The sequence below is a fragment of the Apium graveolens genome, chromosome 6, assembly GCF_009905375.1.
Source record: "Apium graveolens cultivar Ventura chromosome 6, ASM990537v1, whole genome shotgun sequence".
Lineage (NCBI taxonomy): Eukaryota > Viridiplantae > Streptophyta > Magnoliopsida > Apiales > Apiaceae > Apium > Apium graveolens.
This window is the reverse complement of record NC_133652.1, coordinates 301,452,483-301,472,840: the sequence shown is the minus strand read 5'-3', so window position 1 is coordinate 301,472,840 and position 20,358 is coordinate 301,452,483. Positions and strand designations below refer to the sequence as shown.

Sequence of the window (20,358 nt, the reverse complement as noted above, 5' to 3'; positions counted from 1 at the left end):
ATTGTAAGTTCACTTGGATCTATGCATCTTCCTGCTTTCCGAATCAGTAATATTATCAATAGAACTCACGGCAACTCTGACATAGGAAAAAATTGCTTTGTGTATTACCACTGAGCAGGGTAAGACATTGAAAGATGCACGTCATGATGTGCTCCGGGGACTTGGTCAGTAATGTATGTGTACTTCGTCATTTCACATTAGCATATAGATCATGTTCAAGTTTCTGACTATTATTAATAGAAGCGGTATAACAGGCCTGTGTGACAACAAGTTTGCCAATGGGGGATTTTGTTCCAAACATTCGGAGTGGAACTGATACTTACAGCATAAGGGAGCCCCTTGGCATATGTGCTGGGATTTGTCCTTCCAACTTTCCAGGAATGGTTCCACTGTGGGTATGCGTCATTTTCTTAATAAAATTCTTTTGTTCTCCCATCCCCTCTCTACTATACATATTTGGGCTGTGTGGCAGTATAGGTATCTCCTTGTATATAAAAGGAAATCACTATTCTTTCTTCACAAACTTGCAAATCTTTTGTACGAGTTTTTCACTAGTTCTGTATATGAGACAAACTAGCTGTTTAGCCTCTATGTGATCATTCCTTCTTATCTGTTAAAATATTTTAATCTGTTACATTGTTATTATGGTTCTTAAGAAAATTAAGCACCGTCCTTAAATTTTGGAACCCTGATTTTGATGTAGATGTTTCCGATCTCCGTAACATGTGGCAATACCTTTATATTGAAGGCATCAGAGAGAGATTCAGGTGAGTTTGTCTGCATTTGGTTTATGTAGTATTGTAGTTTACGAATTGCTCCTTGTTTTGTAATAACAGGTTGTTTCTATTTCAATTGTAAAACTTGTTCACTGAAAATGTTATAGCCTTGTAGTTTCTATAAGGGTTATGTTTTGTATGACATGCTCTTTCATTTTATATTTTGCCCTAATTCTCCTTCTTTTTGAGACATAGATGTAGTCCGTGTATCTAAGTAGTTTTTTCGAGATTACCTCGACTTGGCGCTGTCTAGACTATGAATAATAAGATATAATTACTTTTTGAAAGGAGGAATCACTACTTTATGTACACAATGAGGCACAATTCTATTTAAACCTCCACTATACTGGTGGATAACATACACACAGTTGGCCAGAAAATAAGGGATATTAGAATTAAGAGCCAGAGAGAAAGAAAGATGTCATAAGAGCATCTCTAATAGAGGTTGCCAAGGGGTTTCCAAATCTTATGTGACATGGCAACCTTGGTTGCCAACCTATTGGAGAGGTATGGTTACCAAGAGGTTGCCCGCCAAGGTTGCCAAAACTTGGCAACTTCCCAAAATGGTTAAAATACATATACAAGGGCAAAAAGTGAATATCAATAATACTTCTTTTAGTTTCTGTGATATTTACAATTTAATTTAGGGACCACATAGGCAACTTTTGGAGGTTGCTAATTATTGGAGTAAAATGTTGCCAAGTTGATATAAAATCAAGTAAAAATAAAATACTAATATACATGATGATTTGGCAAGATTGGCAACTATTTTGGCAACCCCTTATTGGAGATGCTCTAATAGACCGGCTTTGCAGTCTCAACTAGAGCCAAATTGGTCTTGTACCCTCTGCTTTTCGGATAAGGAAGGGTGTGAACCCCCTCTCTTTTATGTTAAATCAAATGTACCTGAGGTTGATGTTACGCAATTAGTATATAGTTATTTCTAGAATACAGACAACTCTATTGAAGGTGTTCTATATTTCTATCGATACACTGTAACTTGTAATAATGGCAACTTAAACAGCCTTAGTGTTGGCCTTCCCCAGTGATATAGATACACTCAGCACTTTTTAGACAATTTCTCAGCTTGGTTTGCTATTGATCTTCGCAAAAACCATGGTAGTGCAAACTTCTGAATCAGATAAACACTTCACATTATATATATTCTGGTACTTTTGACAGGTAGATATGCGTGTCTGTGGTAAAGTGGTTCGTGGTTGATCAGGTACTTGCTTTACATTTTTGAGTTGTATGTTAAATGAGGCATGTGTGTAAACATGTAGGTATATTATTAGTTCTCCATGAGTTTTACATATTACCTTAATTTTATAAACTAGTGATGTGGCATTTTGTTGGTCAGCTGCTTGCTTGACGTCAGCCGAGTTAGGAACGGAAGCGGGGTTGCCTAATGGCGTCTTGAACGTTATTCATGGGACTAATGTGAGCTTTACCTTTTCTTTTTTCGTTTTTGAACGGCTTGTGACCTTTACTTCACTGTTGGCAGTATACTGCTTCAAGGACCACCCTATCTAGCATATTACATGATGCATACATGGTGATGCATACATGTCTAACACTTATATCTGATGTATTAATGACTATGTTCTCCTTTTCACCAGGATTTCATTAATGCTATATGTGATAGTGACGAAATAAAAGCTGTATCATTTGTTAGTCCAGATACAGTAAGTTTCCTCTACTTAGCCTAGATAGATGTCATCGCACTTTTCCAATTTTTTGTAGAATTGTCTACCGATTTTTGTGTGTGTGTGTGTTTAAAGATTTTTCGGAAGGGGTTGTTTTCGCCTACTTTTAACCCTAAAGTGGCAAACTTAGTACTTAATGATATTAGATTTTTCTATCCACATAGTTGTATGTCATGATTTATTATTTTGGTTTCTCCATTTATTAAAATTAAGTATAATGATATATATATATCACTGTAGCTTGTTTGCAGTCTTCGTATAATATGATTCCTACTTATTCAAAATAGAATTTTGAGGCTGCTTCTCTACTTCGACACCTTTTGCCATAATTATATATATTAATGTGTAATTGGAACTTTAATAGAGACAAGACTGATAACCTAAATAATTCACCTTATTATTGTGCATGAGGGTCTTAAATACTGATGGTGCAAGGTGTCAAATCCAGGACCTCTTTGATACCATATTTAGTAACCAACTCGCTCTAAACTTATTGGATAATTTTATAATTTAACCAGACTCCACATATATACTTTTTTTTAAAGACCAATTTGTGCTCTTTCTGAAAACTAAATTTGATTTTAAAACCAGTGTCTCAACTGAGTTTTGTAACATTGACTTCTTTCGTATCAAGGTTGGTATGTATGTAAATGCAAGAGCATCAGCTAATGGGAAACGTGTTCAGGTATGTGTTCTTCATCTTGTTCTGGTAAAAATATGCAGTCTCTTGATTTGGTCTATGCACTTAGCTTCAATTCAATATATTATATGTAAATAGACAAGCCCGTTTTTGCTTTAATCTCCAATTCTGTATAAATACAATTAACACTAACCTAATGTACATTGAATCACGAGGTAACTGTACTCACTATGAAAATCTTTTTTTTTTGTTGCTAATTACTATGGCAACCTTTGCTGATATAAAGGATATTTAAAAACAAACAAGTGTGTGTTGGTTCTATATATTAAAAAATATTGAACACAACTAGTACAATCTTTACTATTGTGAGTAGAATCATTTTTTTAATATACCGACTACACAAATATTTTGTAATATGAAAATACTTGTAATTTAACATCTGCTACCTTAGATGTAAATAGGGTTTTTTACTCATATGCCCCATTTTAAAACTGATCTATAAATATATCCCATTTATAATTGTATTTATAAATATATTCCATATTTAAAATTCTTGTAGTTTTAGATAACCACAGTTAACTTCAAAATTTCATAAACTTAAATGACATATATAATCTTTATTACCAACAAATGGATGAACGTTTATACTGCTGTTAATTACTAATAGATGGATGGTTAATCAATATAAAGAATACACTAAACTGATGCACAAAGTGATACCTACATAAATCAAATATTTAAGAATTCACAATAATGTGCACGTTGTTAAGTTTAAAATTAAGAATAATTAAGTTAAAAAACAAATAGAGTTAAAATTCTTGGAATCGAAAATTAGCAATACATACCCAAAAAAGAATAAGAATTAACAATTTAAAAACTAATATCTCATGTAATCCGTTGTACTTTCTCTTTCTCGTAGAGAACACACTTAACATAAAGAAGCCACATAAAGAATTAGTCAGGTGATTTTAGGTGATATCTTAAAACTAACTTCTAATCTCACTATTGGGGGAATTCTAGTCATACATAGTAGACAAATATTTATTTTTATAATTTAATAATATTTATATGAGTTATATGTGTGTTAAAAATTAACCATTGGACATATTTATAATTGTTGAAAGAAAAGGGACATAATGATAAAGTGGCTCGTTAATTTGGGACATATTATACAAATTCCTATATAAATATCATTATGAAAAATAAGAACTCATTTAGCAAAGTAAAAAAGAAAGAATTGTAATTACACAATACTAACATAATATCTCAAAATATATGAATCATAATTATGTCTACGAGAAAATGTAAGATAAGATTCGGTTTAATCTTCAAATGTCTAGATAAGAAATAAATTACTAGCAGGAAAAATGCAAAATTAGAAAAACGTGTACTAAATATGTTCCATTGTGTTTTATTGGATAAGTTCATACTGGAATATAGATACAATATCATAATATCCCATAAAATATGATTTTGTAATAATGATGATAATGTGTAGCACAGGCCGACCCCGTACTTGTATGTATCCATGCACATTGATTAGAGATATTTTTATAATCAAATTGATTGTTTCAAGTTTATTTATCAAATTTTATAATAAGCAGTATGTGTACCTCATGGCACTGGTCAGTTTTCCAGTATAGATAATGACTTGACCTCTATACTTTTATTAGTCTAATGTTGGAGCCAAAAATCACGCAATTGTGATGCCTGATGCTAGCACGGATGTTACTCGATGCTCTAGTTGGCGCTGGTTTTAGTGCCGCAGGACAGAGGTGCACGACAATCAGTACAGTTATTTTCGTTGGAGGCTCAAAGCCATGGTAAGCTTTTACTTTTTGGTTTTATTTTTTCTGAAAAAAAATAATTCTAAATTTTTAATTTGTATGTTGAGTTTAAGGAGGTAAAGTTCAGTACAAGGCTAGGATGCACAGTTTAGAAAGGAAGGGATTTTTGCTTAACAAGGCTGCGGGGTGGAAGTGGAAAAAGATCAGGTTCGACTCCCGGTATGTGGATGTGGTGGTGTTATGATCTTTTTTTATATGAAGTTTTTTTACGGAACGACCATCTTACCCTCCCCCAATTCCCATCCAAGTGGGATGTACCTGAAAGTGGGTGCTCGTAATACACGAAAAACCACAGAATGTTGTGTAAATATCATATATTGGATATTATCATTCACGTGTTCCTTTCCCTCGTACATAAATAATTAATGTTCCTGAATACATTTTGCTTTGTAGTTATATGTATTAGCATGACAATGTACTTCACTCGTATTCCAGGAAAGACAAGCTAGTAAATCGCACCAAGGCACTTAAAGTAGGTGCAGGAATTGAACCGGACGTCGACATTGGGCCTGTAATTAGTAAGCAGGTCTGTGCTAGTTTACTTCTTTAACAAAACTTTTGTGCTATATATATGTTGCCGATTAACTATAAAAAATATGGATATAAGACAACTGTAAGGTTCTTGTCAAAATTGTAAAACCATATTGTTTGTATAAATATTGTTGATAATTGTTGTGTTTTCTGTTCTGAGTAAAAGTTGTAATGATTTTTTAATGCTTTTAGTGCTTGTCTATATATCCAAATTTTGTTGTATACAGGCCAAGGAAAAGATTTGCAAATTAATTCGTATAGGTGTTGATTGTGGTGCCAGACTAGTTCTATGGGAGGCTGATTACGGTACCTTATCCTCCCTTCTCTACCAGTTATGTTTTTTATTATTGGCGGATTGTCTTGATGTGCTCATTAGGCAATACATTTAACTCTTATCTACTTTTAACTACAAATTCATCAATTTGAGCATATGTTTTATGTAGTAAACATATTTGTGTTACTGATGAAAAAATTAAGGTGAAAGAATTTGAGTGCAAACTAGCATTAGACTGGTGGACGTTATGCACTTATTACACAACAACCCCTTGGAGGAAAGTTCAAGCAATAAATGATTATATGATGGATTGTCATTGTGTACTATGCCAACTACGAACTGCGAATTGAACGCTTGGGAGAATGAATGTGAAATGAACGCTTGGGACAGAGAATTCTAGAAAATTGAAATCAAAGAAGACTTTTTACAGAACTTGAAATTAAGTAAAGACAATTATCTTAGCTAGTGGTAACAGAGAAATGACCATTGTACTGATTGGGAACATTTATGAATAATCATGTTCCTATGCATCAAGAAAGAACTTCAATGAAGATTTTTAAACACTCTTTAGATGTAGAGTAATGATCACTAGAATATATTTAAAATTTTGAACTTCAAAAAAAGGTTATGATTATATATCGGGAGAATCAAGGTTATATTTATGTTGTGTTTGGTTGGGGAGAAAGGAATGAAATGGAATGAAAGGAGTAAATTAATGGGCAATAATGGAGTTTGTAGATTTGAAATTTTTTTGAGAGAGTGCTAATTTGTTATGATAAAAATTGTGAAGAAATAGGCATATGAAGGAATGGAACATTCCTTCTCAAAATGAGGTGCTTGAGCTCTAGTATGTTTATGAATGGAATAGAGAAAATAATGAAAAAAATGAATAACTACAAATTATAGTTCAAATTTCATTCTATTCCCTCCATTTTCATTCTTTCCAACCACACACAATGGGAACTTGATGGATTGGCGAAAGAAAGCAGAGAAAGGAGGTGTGGGAAATATGAGTTTTAGGGAGTTGGATTGGCATAGAGTAGACAATGTTAGTTTTCAATAACTTGCCATTCTGTAAGTTCATATATTTTACTCTTGTTCGACCAATGAAGGATGAATGTAATCGGTATTTGCTCAGTCAACCATACACAACTCAGATGCAGAATTATTATTTTTAATATTGGATTTTCTATCGGTTAATACCAAGTCAATTTTTATATGATTTCGTGTTAGCCTGTTTCATTTTTACTTTTATAATCATGAAAGTACCCTGATCTGTCTACGTACTTATAATGGATTGCTAATAGGTTCCAAGTTATGAACAAGGAAATTTCATTGGTCTAACCATCTTATGTGATGTCACCAACAATATGGCCTGTTACAAGGTACATATTTGCACCCTATCATAGTCTGAGTCTGTATCTTGAGATTTGTGACATACTGATAGTTGAGAGAATTAATGGACACTCTCCTAACTGTAGCTAGAATCACTAACTACAGGCCCAAGATCAGACTTAATGAACCAGGCATAAAATACTCAGAAAACACACACACTGCTGTTGAACACAAGAGAGAACAAGTGAATTATTTCTGAATATAATCTAATTTCTGAGTCCTGATGTAATACAAATATGCAGAGTACAATTTATAGTAGCAGCAGAATTTTCTAGAACAGAATTTTCTAGATGATTAGTAAGTGCATGAGCCTAGTAGAATATTCTAGATGGTTATTAATTTCAAGTACATATTCAAGAACCTTCTAATACATGATTTATCTTAACAATTCTAGTACTTTCATGATGCCTTCACAATCTTTCTAGAACCTTCCAGAAGTTTGCACAATATTTCAACACTCCCCCTTTGTGTGAACTTCGGGTACTAAACCAAGTTGCGCTCTAAGAAACTCAAACTTCGCCTTAAGTAAAGCCTTCGTAAATATATCAGCAAGTTGTTCATTGGTATCCACTTTGATAAGATCAATCTCATTTTTCAGCACCTTCTCTCGTAAGAAATGATAGTGAACTTCGATGTGCTTAGTTCTTGCATTAAATACTGGATTTGAAGCTAGACGAATCGAACTCATATTATCACAATATAGCTCCACTGCTTTCATTTTAGAATGAGAAATGTCCTTGAGCAGTCTCATTAAACCATACACACTCTTGTGCGGCAAGTGTCGCAGCATTATATTCTGCCTTTGTACTTGATAAAACAACAGTAGCTTGCTTCTTGCTGCACCATGAGATTGCAGCTGAACCTAGGTCAAAAGTATAGCCGAAAGTAGATCTTCTTGATGACGGATCACCTGCCCAATCTGCATCGGTGAATCCACGAAGTAAAATCTCTGCACTTCGTTTATACATCAGCCCGTAGTTCATTGTACTCTTAAGATAACGAAGTATCCTATTAGTTGCATCCAAATGTGGCTTCCTTGGCTTTTGCATAAACTGACTAATAACTCCAACCGAAAAAGAAATATCGGGCCTTGTAATTGTCAAATATATTAAGCTTCCAACCAAAGTGCGATATGTCTTTACATTTTTTAGCTCTTTCCCAATATTAGCTTTCAACTTCAGATTTTGCTCCATTGGAGTAGGTGCTGGTTTGCAATTAATGATCTTGAATTTCTCAAGGATCTTTTTAGCATATTGACCTTGAGAAACATGGATACCTTCCTTGCACCTTGATATCTCTAATCCAAGATAGTGCTTTAGTTCTCCCAAGTTTTTCATCTCAAACCGAATAGCGAGTTCATCTTTCAATTTATTTATTTCTTGCTCATCGTTACCGGTTATTATCATGTCATCGACATATAATAACCCAAGAACGTGCACCTTGGAATCTTTCTTTATGAATAAACTTGCATCGGCACTTGAAGAAATATATCCACAAAATGAGAGGTATTGAGCAATTTTTCCAAACCAGGCCCGCGGTGCTTGTTTAAGCTCATAAAGAGCTTTCTTGAGTCAACAAACATAACCTGAAAAATTCTTTGATTTAAATCCCGAAGGCTGCTCCATGTAAATCTCTCTATCAATGTCTCCATAAAGAAATGCGTTCTTCACATCTAGTTGCCAAAGTTTCGATCCTTTTGAGGCAGCCATAGATAAAGTAGCTCGAACGGACGTCATCTTTGCTACTGGACTAAAAGTTTCCTCATAGTCCAGCCCGTATTTGTGGAAGAAACCACGAGCTACAAACCTCGCTTTATATCGATCTACACTTCCATCGGATTTACGTTTGACTTTGTAAACCCATTTGCAAGAAATTAGTTTAACTCCTTCAGGTTTGGGAACTAGGTTCCATGTCTCATTCTTATAAAGTGTTGATATTTCTTCCTCCATAGCAGCTTCCCAGTTCTGATTGCCTTTTGCATCTTCATATGTTGATGGTCCAGATTCATCAAAAGGGCCAGCAAAGAAACATTCAGTTTTTTATCATAATCAGCTCCAATAGTGTAGTCCTTGTACCTTTCATTCCTCCTTCGTGTTCTTTGCGATCTTCGTGGCAGCTGATCACTTCCTTGATCTCCATTATCTTCTTCATAATGTTCCTCACTTTCACTTGCATAATCATCGTGAGGTATGGTTGGACTTGAAGCATTTGTTTTGTCTTGTACATATTCATTTTCATCGTTTGACTGATCTGCAAGTTTCGTTAATATAGGTTGTACATAGTAAGACGATGTTTCATCAAATACAACATCTCTTGATGTCACAACCTTGAGTGTTTCAGGATTCATACATCGTTATCCTTTTCTATTAGGATCATAGCCCACAAATACGCATTTCTTTGCCTTAGGATCCATTTTGGCATGCAGTTGATCAGAAACACATAGCATGTAGAGCCAAAGATTCTGAAATATGAAGCCGAGGGCTTCTCCTTGTAGAGAAGTTCGTAAGGAGTTTTCATGTTGATAACATTTGAGGGTAACGAATTATCACATGACAAGCACACCGCATGGCTTCTGCCCATAATTCTTGAGGAAGACTTTTTGCATGTATCCAAATTCTACTCAACTCTTGTAAATGCCTTAATTTCCATTCAGCAACTCCATTTTGCTGCGATGTTCGTGGACATGTAAATTGTCTTCTTATTCCATGTCTATCACAGAAATCAGCAAACTCGTTTGATGTAAATTCCCCTCCATTATCGGTCCGCAAGCACCTGATCCTTCTTCGAAGTTCCCCCTCAACCTTCCTCTTGAATTGCTTGAAGATTGAGAAAGTTTCAGACTTCTCCTTCATGAAGAAAACCCATGAAAATCTCGTATAGTCATCAACAATTACAAGCATATAGTGAAGTCCGCTATAACTTGCTGCATTGCTCGTTAATAAATCAGAATGAATCAGCTGCAAAGGTTTTGTACTTCTTATTGAAGATTTTTCGAAGGGAAGACGACGTGCTTTGCCATATTGGCATCCTTCACAAACAACTTCGCGATTAAAACTTCCCAAATTAGGCAGCCCATTGACAATGTTATTGGCTGAAATATTTTTCAGCTTCTCATAGCTTACATGTGCCAAACGAGCATGCCACAAAGATGCTTTATCTTGTCGGCTAGTTTTCTCCATAAAAGCTTCATTTTGCCGACAAAACATATAGAGACTTGACTCTCTTTCCTTTTAGCACCGTGTCAGCATCAATGTTTTTGATATTTTCCAGAATTTTGAAATCATTTGGACCAAATAACACATATCGACCAGAATTTGTTAATTGGGAAACCGAAATCAGATTTTTTGTCATACCTGGAACATGGTATACACTAGTCAGATTTACTGGTCCTTGCATTACCTTCACCTTTACATTTTCTTCCCTTTCAACTGGATGAATGGAGTTGTCTGCTATCACGATTGCTTTATTCCCGATGTATTCCTTTTGTTGTGAAAGTAAAGAATCATTACCTGTTAAATGATGAGAGCAACCTGAATCAATTATCCAATCTTTTGAATAATCGATAGTTGCAAAACCTTCTTCTACATTGCCTTTATCAAGAGAAGTTCAGGCTGGTTCTTGTATAAAGTTCTTCAAATTTGTCGTCTCGGTTGAAAGACAAGTTCCCCGGTCATCTGAATGTTCCTCGTTTTGAGAAACACTTGCGTTTCCTTCTACAAATCTTGATTTGCAGAACTTCTTTATATGTCCAGGTTTACTACACCTATTACATATTATTTTCTTCCTGGCCTCATATTGCGAATTGTCAGAATTCCTCTCCTTTTGATTGAACTTCTTCCCTGGCCAGGTTATGCGCTCATTTGAATCCTTGAGTTTCCATTGCTCCTCACTGTTGGAACTCCTTTTCCAGTCAGCTGCTCCTTTGGGATTATTTGCCTTCCAACTCTTGTAATTATAAGTATGATGCCTTTGTTTTCTAGCGAACAACACTTCATCATTTTTTGAAATTAAAGATTTCGCCAACTGCATTACCAAGGCTTCTTGATTGGTTAGCAGATTCTCCAATTCGACGATGCTAGGTTGATTTGCCCATCCTTGAATCGAAGTCAAGAACGGGGTGTACTCTTTCTTTATGCCACGAAAAGATATTTTCGCATTCAGGCTTTTTTGATAGGCTCATCTGGATCAAGTTCAGAAATTTCAGCACATAGATTCTTCACTTTTTGAAAATATTGAGCAATCGTCATGCTCCCTTGAGTTGTATTTGCCAACTCGTTCTCCAAAAATTGAAGTCTGGTCATGTTCTTCTTTGTAAAAAGCTTCTCCAATGTTTCCCAAACGTCTTTTGGAGACTCTTTATCTCGAATATGATCAATTAGATCTTTGTGAATAGAGCCTCGTAATGCAAACAAGGCTTTCCCGCACTTAATCTTCCATTTCCTTCGTACTTCTGAATTTTCAGGGCTATCCTGAGGCAATTCTGTATCGCCTCCATCGACAATATCCCAAAGATCTTGTCATTGGAGATACGCCTTCATGCACATCCTCCAGTACTGATAATTGTTGTGAGTTAGCTTCTCCATGCCAAACTGATTCAGAGCTCCATTCATATCCCAGAAATATTCTTGTTATTGCTTCGACTCATATTCCATCTCCTAGAATACAAATACCAGCAACAAAACAGCAATTTTTCTGCCTAAAAAAACAATATTCTGCCTTTCTTTTGCGAGCAGCCTTTACTGAGCACAACAGCTGATACACAGCTCTGATACCAAGTTGAGAGAATTAATGGACACTCTCCTAACTGTAGCTAGAATCACTAACTACAGGCCCAAGATCAGACTTAATGAACTAGGCAGAAAATACTCAGAAAACACACACACACACTGCTGTTGAACACAAGAGAGAACAAGGGAATTATTTCTGAATATAATCTGATTTATGAGTTCTGATGTAAAACAAATCTGCAGAGTATAATTTATAGTAGCAGCAGAATTTTCTAGAACATAATTTTCTAGATGATTATTAAGTACATGAGCCTAGTAGAATATTCTAGATGGTTATTAATTTCAAGTACATATTCAAGAACCTTCTAATACATGATTTATCTTAACAATTCTAGTACTTTCATGATGCCTTCACAATCTTTCTAGAACCTTCCAGAAGTTTGCACAATATTTCAACGCTGATAAGTGAAAACAAACCTACACTACACTACACAACACAACACCAGCTGGTACTTACAATCTCAGACATAACTTAACAATCTCGACAAGACATTTTGTTTTTCCGATGGCTGTTCGGAAAATGCTTATGACTAGTTTGTGTAATACAACGCCGTTCCGATTGACACGTCCACCATTCTCTTCACTCCTCAGGTCTTTCTCAACTTCTTTTAATCTCACTCTAGCTTTTATTTATCGTATGGCAGGTTATATAAATCGGACGGGTTATAGAAATCGGAACTAATATGTAGAGGCACCGATTAAAAATTATTCGACAACAAATCGAGTATTAATAAAAAACGGTAAATTAATAAGTAATGATATTTAATATACTTAGACTTGTTTATAATAAAAAACGAATCGGTCAAATATTTTTCTCACTCTATTTTTTATTATTTTTTGTTCTTGGTTTTTAACAGTAGGAATGTACACTCTGAGGCTCAGCAACACCACTCTGCTGCTCCAGGGGGATAACTTGTATGTCTTTATTGTTCACCCATGTGTTCTTTTTCTTTTTCTTTTTTTCGAGATATTGAAATGCGTCAAAAAGTGAATGAGTTAGGTATTTTTGGGACGGAGAGAGTATGTATTAATGTCTTCAGATGTTTCGTGTAAATGATAATTTTTTAAATATGTATATTAGTTTTGTGATTGTTTTATGTTTTGAGTAATTTGTGATATTTTTTTTTCTGTTGTTTATATGTTTCGAGTAAGATAGTGTGCGGTTTGCCTGTTAAAGTGTCCGTGTTTATGTACTCTTTATGTCGATAATGTAATAAAATGACAGTTGATGGTGATTGAGATATGCAGCTGGTCTGCCGAGTATTTGTTATTTTTGTAATATGTTTTTGTGTGTTTGAGGATTTGATAGAGATTTTAAAGTATCGTTTTCGGTTGTGATGTATAATTTGTGAAGGATACAAGTCTGGGAGCAGGGGAATGAAAATTCCAGTTGTGATTTATAAGAAGGGTTAAATATCAAAGTTATCACTCAACTGAAGGTCATATATCAGTTTAATCATCAAAGTTAACGGGGTATCATTTGAATCACTAAAGTCATAATAAATATCATACATATACCTCAAAATATGTGCTCGAGAATTAAAATTTATTTTCTGGAGTTCTATATATTTTTTCTTGAATCCTATTACAACCAAATGAAAATGTATGAATTCTAGTATTTTCTATAATATAATAAGATTTTTTAAAATTTATTTACTATTTATTTTTAATTTTGTAGTCATTTGCTTTATTTAAATAAAAATAATTAGTAGATAAATTTTTAAAAATCTCAAAAAATCATCTAAAATTCTATGAATTCATAACTTTTCATTTGGTTGTAATAAGATTTAAAAAAATGTATAGAACTCCATAAAATAACTTTTAATTCTCGACCACATATTTTGAGATATTTGTTTGATATTTATTATTACTTTAGTGATCCAAATGATACCCCATTAAGTTTGATGATTAAACTGATATATGACCTTCAGTTGAGTGACCACTTTGATATTTAACCCTTTATAAGAACACTTTTACCTTCATCTATCTACCCTTACTTCAATTAAAGAAAATCTTGTACCAGATGTTATTCACAAATGTTTTTAGCTTGCTAGAATAGTTGTTCACTTATTTGTGATCTTACGATGTTTATCAAAGAGGTAATGCCCTGGTTTCACGTATTTGTCAGAATCACTTGTTATTCATTGTTGGGCTGATTTGGTGTATTTTCATTTATTTATGATCTTATGATGTTTATCAAAGAGTTATGGCCCTGTTTTCACGTATTTGTCAGAATCGCTTGTTATTCATTGTTGGGTTGATTTGGTGTATTGTGTAACTTTATATATGTGTGGAGTGACTTGTAACTTTTAATGGACATATTCTACCTCTTTATCTGATTTTGTTGTACTAATAAAGAATAGTTTCGGGATGTTTCTTGTGGAAATTCTTCATAACATCAATGCCGGTTAAGTGTCTGATAGTTCCATACTTCCATTCTTGTAATTCTTACACATTGGTTTTGATTCATGAAATTTTTTTAAGGTTGGGTGGTGGAGTGGAGTCTGTGCCGAAGGGAAAGTTCCCTATGGCCAAATCATTCATATTAGAGAAGATCAGGGAAGATGAAGTATCAATTGGAGCGACTACCGCTTTTCTTCACTCTCACTATTCATTATAGGGTTTCACCTGGCTGAAAGTTTTAGTCCATGGTATGATTAATGGCTTTGTGGACACTTCTACTTTCTTGTTAAACTATTAAACAATGATCCATTTTTGTTAAAACAATAACAAAAATTACAGAACAATGCATGTTAAATTACAGAACAGTTTCACAAAAATTGCATGTTAGAAATTTTTGTTAACTGTTCATTCCTCTCTAGTGTAACACTTAAGCATCTTAGTACAAACATTTTGGCCTGTAATATGCATTTTAACATCATTTTTACACGCAATTCATTTTTGTTAATGGTTATTTCAGATTCTTTTTGTATTCGATTTGCCAACTTCCTGTCTGTCCTGTTAAAAACAATTTGTTGCGATATGTGTTTTGGTTCCAGGCAGATTGCAACAGGGAAAACTGGAACCCCGGTATTTGAGATTTATGTCACATCTGGTTTACAGGGTGAATACAAAGAACAGATACTGCTTTTTCCTATGAAAGTTTTGCATAAATAACATTTGTTTTTATTCAATGGAGTGTTATATATGGGGGGTGGGGGCGGCTTCTGTTCGGTGGCCATTGGAAATTACCACCTCCTTTTTTAGCAGTTCTAAGTTCTAACCTTCATTTTTTTTGAGTCAATATGCAGTTATAACCTATGTAAATGAATACATAGGATATCCGTAATATGCAATCTATATAACTCATACGATTAGTATAGAGTATATGATTAGTTATTGTTGATTATGAATTTTGACTCCCCCTGACTATTTCTGATCCGCCACTGATTACATAGTACACAATCACTTAAGTACGGACTTTCTTTCAGTTAGATTTGAAAGAACGTCTTTATAACTCTAAATAATTTACCAACTTCGTGTCACGTGGATTCTTTTCAGTGACATCAAGTTGAATCATATCGGTTGAATTTTTACTTGTGAAGAAATCGAGATTGTAGTTACAAGAACTCCAAAGTCATCTTCTAATTCTTATTATTCATAAAATGCATGTGATATAGGCTGTGTTCTTAAAACATAAGGCAGCTTGTCAAGATTCTTTGGGGTACTCTGAAGATATGAAGATACAGGTAGAAACGCGCATGTTCCTCTTGACGGATCCATTTAATAAAATTAGAGCAGATCAGTGGGGTATGACACCCTCGAGACTTGCAGCATCACAAGGAAAAGATAGTGACCCGGATAAATGCAAAAACCTCTTTGCACAATATGGAGTAAATCTTGTAGTCGAACGTGACGAAGCAACTGAGGCTTCAGTGAATTCTCTTGAAGAGAAAACTGCATATCACAATACTTATGCTGTTGGTGACATTGTAGAGAAACCTACTACTCCTGATAAAAATTTGCTTAGAGTGCCAGCTGTGTTGGAGAGAAAAGGTTGTGCCTCCTTCAGCCAGGCTTTGGAAGAAAAAGATTCACATGTTTCTGGTGATCGTTGTCCTGAAGATTATTGTACTACGGACCATGGTTTATTTGATTTTATTGACTGCGTCGCCAGGGGCATACATAGAGAGGTCTTTTTTCCACTTCTCGCATATTGCGCTTCTTTGCTAATGAAACGACTATTGATTTTGAGGATGTATTTTCTTACAGCCAATATATCTTTGTATTCATTTTGCAGAAGGATGATCCTACCAAAGTAGCCAAACTGGAGCCAACTAGAAATAACTTTGTCATTCGGGCTAAAAATCAACTACCGCTTCTATCGCGCTTAACCATATTCAACCGCATTGACGTATCAGCGTTATGTGATCCTCTAAACGGTAGTGTAATACTGTAGTAAAATATATTGGGAGTGTTTGCATTCAGACCTGTAATTTTAATGTGGTGCAGTGTTTTTGTACCTCTTTATGAATTACTTTAAGTAAGATAAATTTTGCGCTTTGGAGGTAACTAGAATCATTCTACTTCCTCAGGAATACATATTGGCTCAAAAGGATACCTCGTTACAGAAGTCATTAAATCAGACGTTTTTTTGTTCCCTGGCAAGAAGTTAGTGGCACAAAGGATGTTTCAGAGCTTGAGTGGTGTGACTATATTGAAATTTGAAGCTGTGTACTTGACTGGTGATTCTGTTTTACCAGCCGGTGAGGTGAGTTTTTCCGCTCCTCCCTCCTTGAATGGGGCAATATATCTTTCTGTTTTTTTAGTCCCATGGTCCAGTTCCAGTATGTGTCTTCATTGCTTCAATTAATTTTAGGGATCAGAGCGTTCTGTGTGTAAGATTATTTTGACACTTAAATATATGATTTCACCCCTAATGTACAGTTGTACACCAACGGGTGCAGCGAGGAGAACCGTATCTTGATCACCCATAACACTTGTATTATTCATTATAAGAGAACAATCATTATGCTCTCAGTTCCCAGGCGTTAAATACATTTTGTCATCATGTTTGATAGATCCTGTGGAACCTATAAATCACTCTTTGCCTCTTTTCTAATTATCTTGTGTGCATCAACAAGTTGTATACATTAACCTACAGGTAGCCTTCCGAGCAAAGGTGGGGGGAAAATATAAGATTTCTCCAGGGCTCTATCTAGAAGACGTCTATGGAGCTGTACGTTATCCGACTACCTAGCTAATGACTTTCAGTCTTATTATGTCTCTTTTGGTTTTAAGTTTTATTAAAACTGCACTAAAATTTTAGCTGCATATTAAATCTATAATTTTTCTCCGCACCTATCTTCTTTTATCTCTGAACTGCCTTGTGATCTTCACGAAACTTCAGGAAGCTCGCGACAAAGGAGAAGGAAGACTTGCTGGATTTCAGGATTCTAAGTTGGTTGATGTTGAAATTTTGATTCTGGGGGAAAAGGTACAGTCTGTGTTATATGTAACTGATAACTATTTTGTATCATCTTGTTAAGATAGTATATTTTTCTTACTTCAGAGTTTCTATAACTATTACTTAGACCCTGTAACTGATTTTGTGCTTCTGCAGTATCGTAGCGAAGGATTTTCTATCGGAGTTCTATATTCAGCCCCCGAATATTATTTCTTTAAGTTGTTTAAGCAGGTTCTAAGCCGGAGCTCCCAGGATTCTAACTGATCGAGATTTTTTTGGTAAGTTAGTTGCCCTTGATTATTTAGAATCTTCCAACTGTCTATATTTTTAGCAAGTCATTTGCCATTGATTAGTTAACCTCACCTAATTCATTATGAAGCACACTTAGTTGAAATAATTGAACAAAATATTTCAGCTATCATATGATGAATCCAGGTCCTCTTGCCCTTTTAGAGCTTATAAGAAACTGCACATCCACAAAATTTAGTTTTACTAGCACTCGAGAATCCTCTAACGTATCTTTTCTTTTTTTCTTTTCTTTCTTGGCAGTCGACGCACTTACGTACCCACTGATTCCAATCACATTTCTAATGTACGCAAATATTGTTAATGCGATACTAGATTGGATGGAAAACCAGACTTAAGATGAGTAATTTTTGGATGAAATTTCTTTGTGCAGCTAAAACGTACAGTTTTTGTGTTACTATCTTCTACACTCTGGTTGCTGAGGAGTGTGACAAGATTGGTTAGAGTAATACATAGATTGGTGTTGTAGTTCAAACTGGTGAAGTCTACACAATTTTAAGTAGAGGCTCCATATATTTTGGTAACTCTAAAATCGACATTGATATTATTTTGTATCCAAGAACATTTATAATGCCAAACGTTAGATCAATCTTCGGCATTTCTTCTTTTGAAAATGGAAGAAAACAATCGAATATAGATATATAAAAATACAGAGAATAAGGATCCTAAGATAATTTCCCAGAGATCATGAAAACACGTGTAAAAATATAGATCTGGATATTTATTATTAGAGAAAATTGCATTTTGCAAACAATTTGGCAAAAACTCAATTTTGTATACCTATTGTTATGGATAAAAAACAGGTATTTATTTATTGTGTGCATTTAATGTTAGGGTTTGATAAGTTTCGAGATTTAATGGCTACGCTTGTGTTTCGTGGCTTGCCCTCACAAGATGCCTATGTACCTTGGCGTATTCCAAGGATCAAGCCAAAACGTAGTTCTTGGTGATGCTTACCCTCGGGGCTATGGCAGCGAGAGCTTACCAAAGACGTAGTGACTTTTATGTCCTTCAAGACTAAGTCTAAAATGCCGTTCCAGGTAATGACCTCGTGGCTTGTAGGATGCCTTCACGGTTTCGTGATGCTTAAAGCTGTCTTCCAAAATGTGGTTTCATAGTGTTGACGTATGGAGCTCTTGTCCTGAAAAAATGTGCTCTTGAAGTTGAAGGGGTAAGACCCTTTATATAAACGTTGAGAGTCTAGCAATTAGGTTATAATTGGGTGACTTTGTAGGCAAGTTTCCATCTTTGATTGGACTTTGGAATCCTAGAAAGTAGGAATTAGTTTCCTTCTGAATTTAGGTTGTTTGGAGGCTACTTCTTGTATGTTTGGAGACCACTTCGTGTAGGAATAGTTACTTATTTGAACACATGTATTGGGCTGTTTAATTAGCGCACTTATTAATTACGAAATTAATAAAGAATTAGGGTTTTGGGTCTCATTAATTGGGCTTTTCCCCTGGACCAAATCAGATTTAATTAATGCGACATTAATTCTGCAATTAGAGTTATCTTTATTCCCCATCATTTGCCCTCCAATTTCTAGGAAACACACTCGATGTTTCGTAGAAATTAAATAATCTCTTACCCTATCAGGGGCATCGTTTTTAGCATAAAGTGTGGAGCGATCTACACATTTACAACGATTTTCCTGGAATTTTCATAATTTTTCATACACATTTTCTTACCTTATTCCTATTTTTTAGGACTTTTCTGGTATTTTTTCCTTAGTTTGCGGGGATTATCTCGTACTCACAAATATTTTTCCTAAAATTTTAAGATTTTTTTCGTACCTCCAGGTGTTTTTCATAATTTTTCTAATATTTTAGGAATTTTTCTGTACCTCCGCGTATTTTTCATAATTTTTCCTAATATTTTAGGATTTTTTATGTACCTCCGGGTATTTTTCCTGAATTTTCCTAATATTTTAGGAATTTTTCTGTACCTCCAGGTATTTTTCGGGAACTTTCCTAATATTTTAGGAATTTTATAAATTTACGGGGAATTATTCATAATATTTCCCAATATTTTAAGATTTTTTCCGTACCTCTGGGTATTTTTCGTAATTTTTTCTAATTTTTTAGGAATTTTTCCGTACCTCCGGATAATTTTTCGAATAATGGCCCCAACCGGGTTAAAAATTCTCGAATAAAATTCGACTCGGATAAAATTTTTGGAATAATAACCCAAACCGGGTTAAAAAAATTCTTGAATTATATTAAATTCGGAATTTTCGAATAATAGCCCAAACCGGGTTAAAAAATCTCGAATAAAATTCAACTCAGATAAAAATTTTCGAATAATAGCCCAAATCGGGTTAAATAATTCTTGAATTAAATTAAATTCGGATAAAAATTTCGAATAATAGCCCAAACCGGGTTAAAAAATCTCGAATAAAATTCAACCCGGGTTAAATTTTCCTAATAATAGCCCAAACCGGGTTAAAAAATCTCGAATTTTATTAAATTCCAATTTTTTTAGAATTCCCCCTTTGACCAGGATGCTGACCGAATTATGGACTGATTTATCCTGGTCGTGGGATTTTCGATCAGGATTTCATTCGGTCAGGATCTTAATCGAACGATTCACAATTTAGATCAGGAATCCTGACCCCTTGGACCAGGATTCTGACCCCTGATCGAACGATTCACAATTTAAATTAGGAATCATGTCCCCTTGGATCAGGATT

General features: G+C 34.6%; 2 protein-coding genes across 9 annotated transcripts; both read left to right on the top strand.

Annotated features, from left to right (window-relative positions):
• Positions 1-114: 114 nt before the first annotated feature.
• LOC141668558 (protein EXECUTER 1, chloroplastic-like) lies at positions 115-18,283 on the top strand. Of its 8 annotated transcripts, none has more exons than XR_012553084.1 (22): positions 115-173; positions 255-395; positions 704-767; positions 1,959-2,001; positions 2,137-2,216; positions 2,396-2,461; positions 3,117-3,167; positions 4,796-4,945; positions 5,023-5,128; positions 5,405-5,495; positions 5,728-5,806; positions 7,082-7,159; positions 12,814-12,871; positions 14,441-14,607; positions 15,577-16,089; positions 16,197-16,338; positions 16,492-16,667; positions 17,061-17,135; positions 17,307-17,393; positions 17,520-17,641; positions 17,913-17,955; positions 18,043-18,283. XR_012553084.1 is itself a non-coding variant. In XM_074475491.1 (22 exons), the coding sequence occupies exons 15-21, from the start codon at positions 14,605-14,607 to the stop codon at positions 17,625-17,627; spliced, it is 1,104 nt and encodes a 367-aa protein (XP_074331592.1). In that variant the 5' UTR covers positions 115-173; positions 255-395; positions 704-767; positions 1,959-2,001; positions 2,137-2,216; positions 2,396-2,461; positions 3,117-3,167; positions 4,796-4,945; positions 5,023-5,128; positions 5,405-5,495; positions 5,728-5,806; positions 7,082-7,159; positions 12,601-12,696; positions 12,814-12,871; positions 14,441-14,604; the 3' UTR covers positions 17,628-17,641; positions 17,913-18,282. The 8 variants fall into 8 exon arrangements, 7 of the variants coding, with proteins under 7 accessions (XP_074331592.1, XP_074331594.1, XP_074331593.1 ...); XM_074475491.1 differs by adding an exon at positions 12,601-12,696 and having other exon boundaries at positions 17,913-18,282; XM_074475493.1 differs by having other exon boundaries at positions 1,963-2,001; positions 17,913-18,282.
• Positions 135-5,889, top strand: LOC141666320 (methylmalonate-semialdehyde dehydrogenase [acylating], mitochondrial-like). Its single transcript, XM_074472311.1, has 10 exons — positions 135-173; positions 255-395; positions 704-767; positions 2,137-2,279; positions 2,396-2,461; positions 3,117-3,167; positions 4,891-4,945; positions 5,023-5,128; positions 5,405-5,495; positions 5,728-5,889. Exons 1-10 carry the CDS (start codon positions 135-137, stop codon positions 5,887-5,889), a joined length of 918 nt encoding a protein of 305 aa, XP_074328412.1.
• Positions 18,284-20,358: the final 2,075 nt, after the last annotated feature.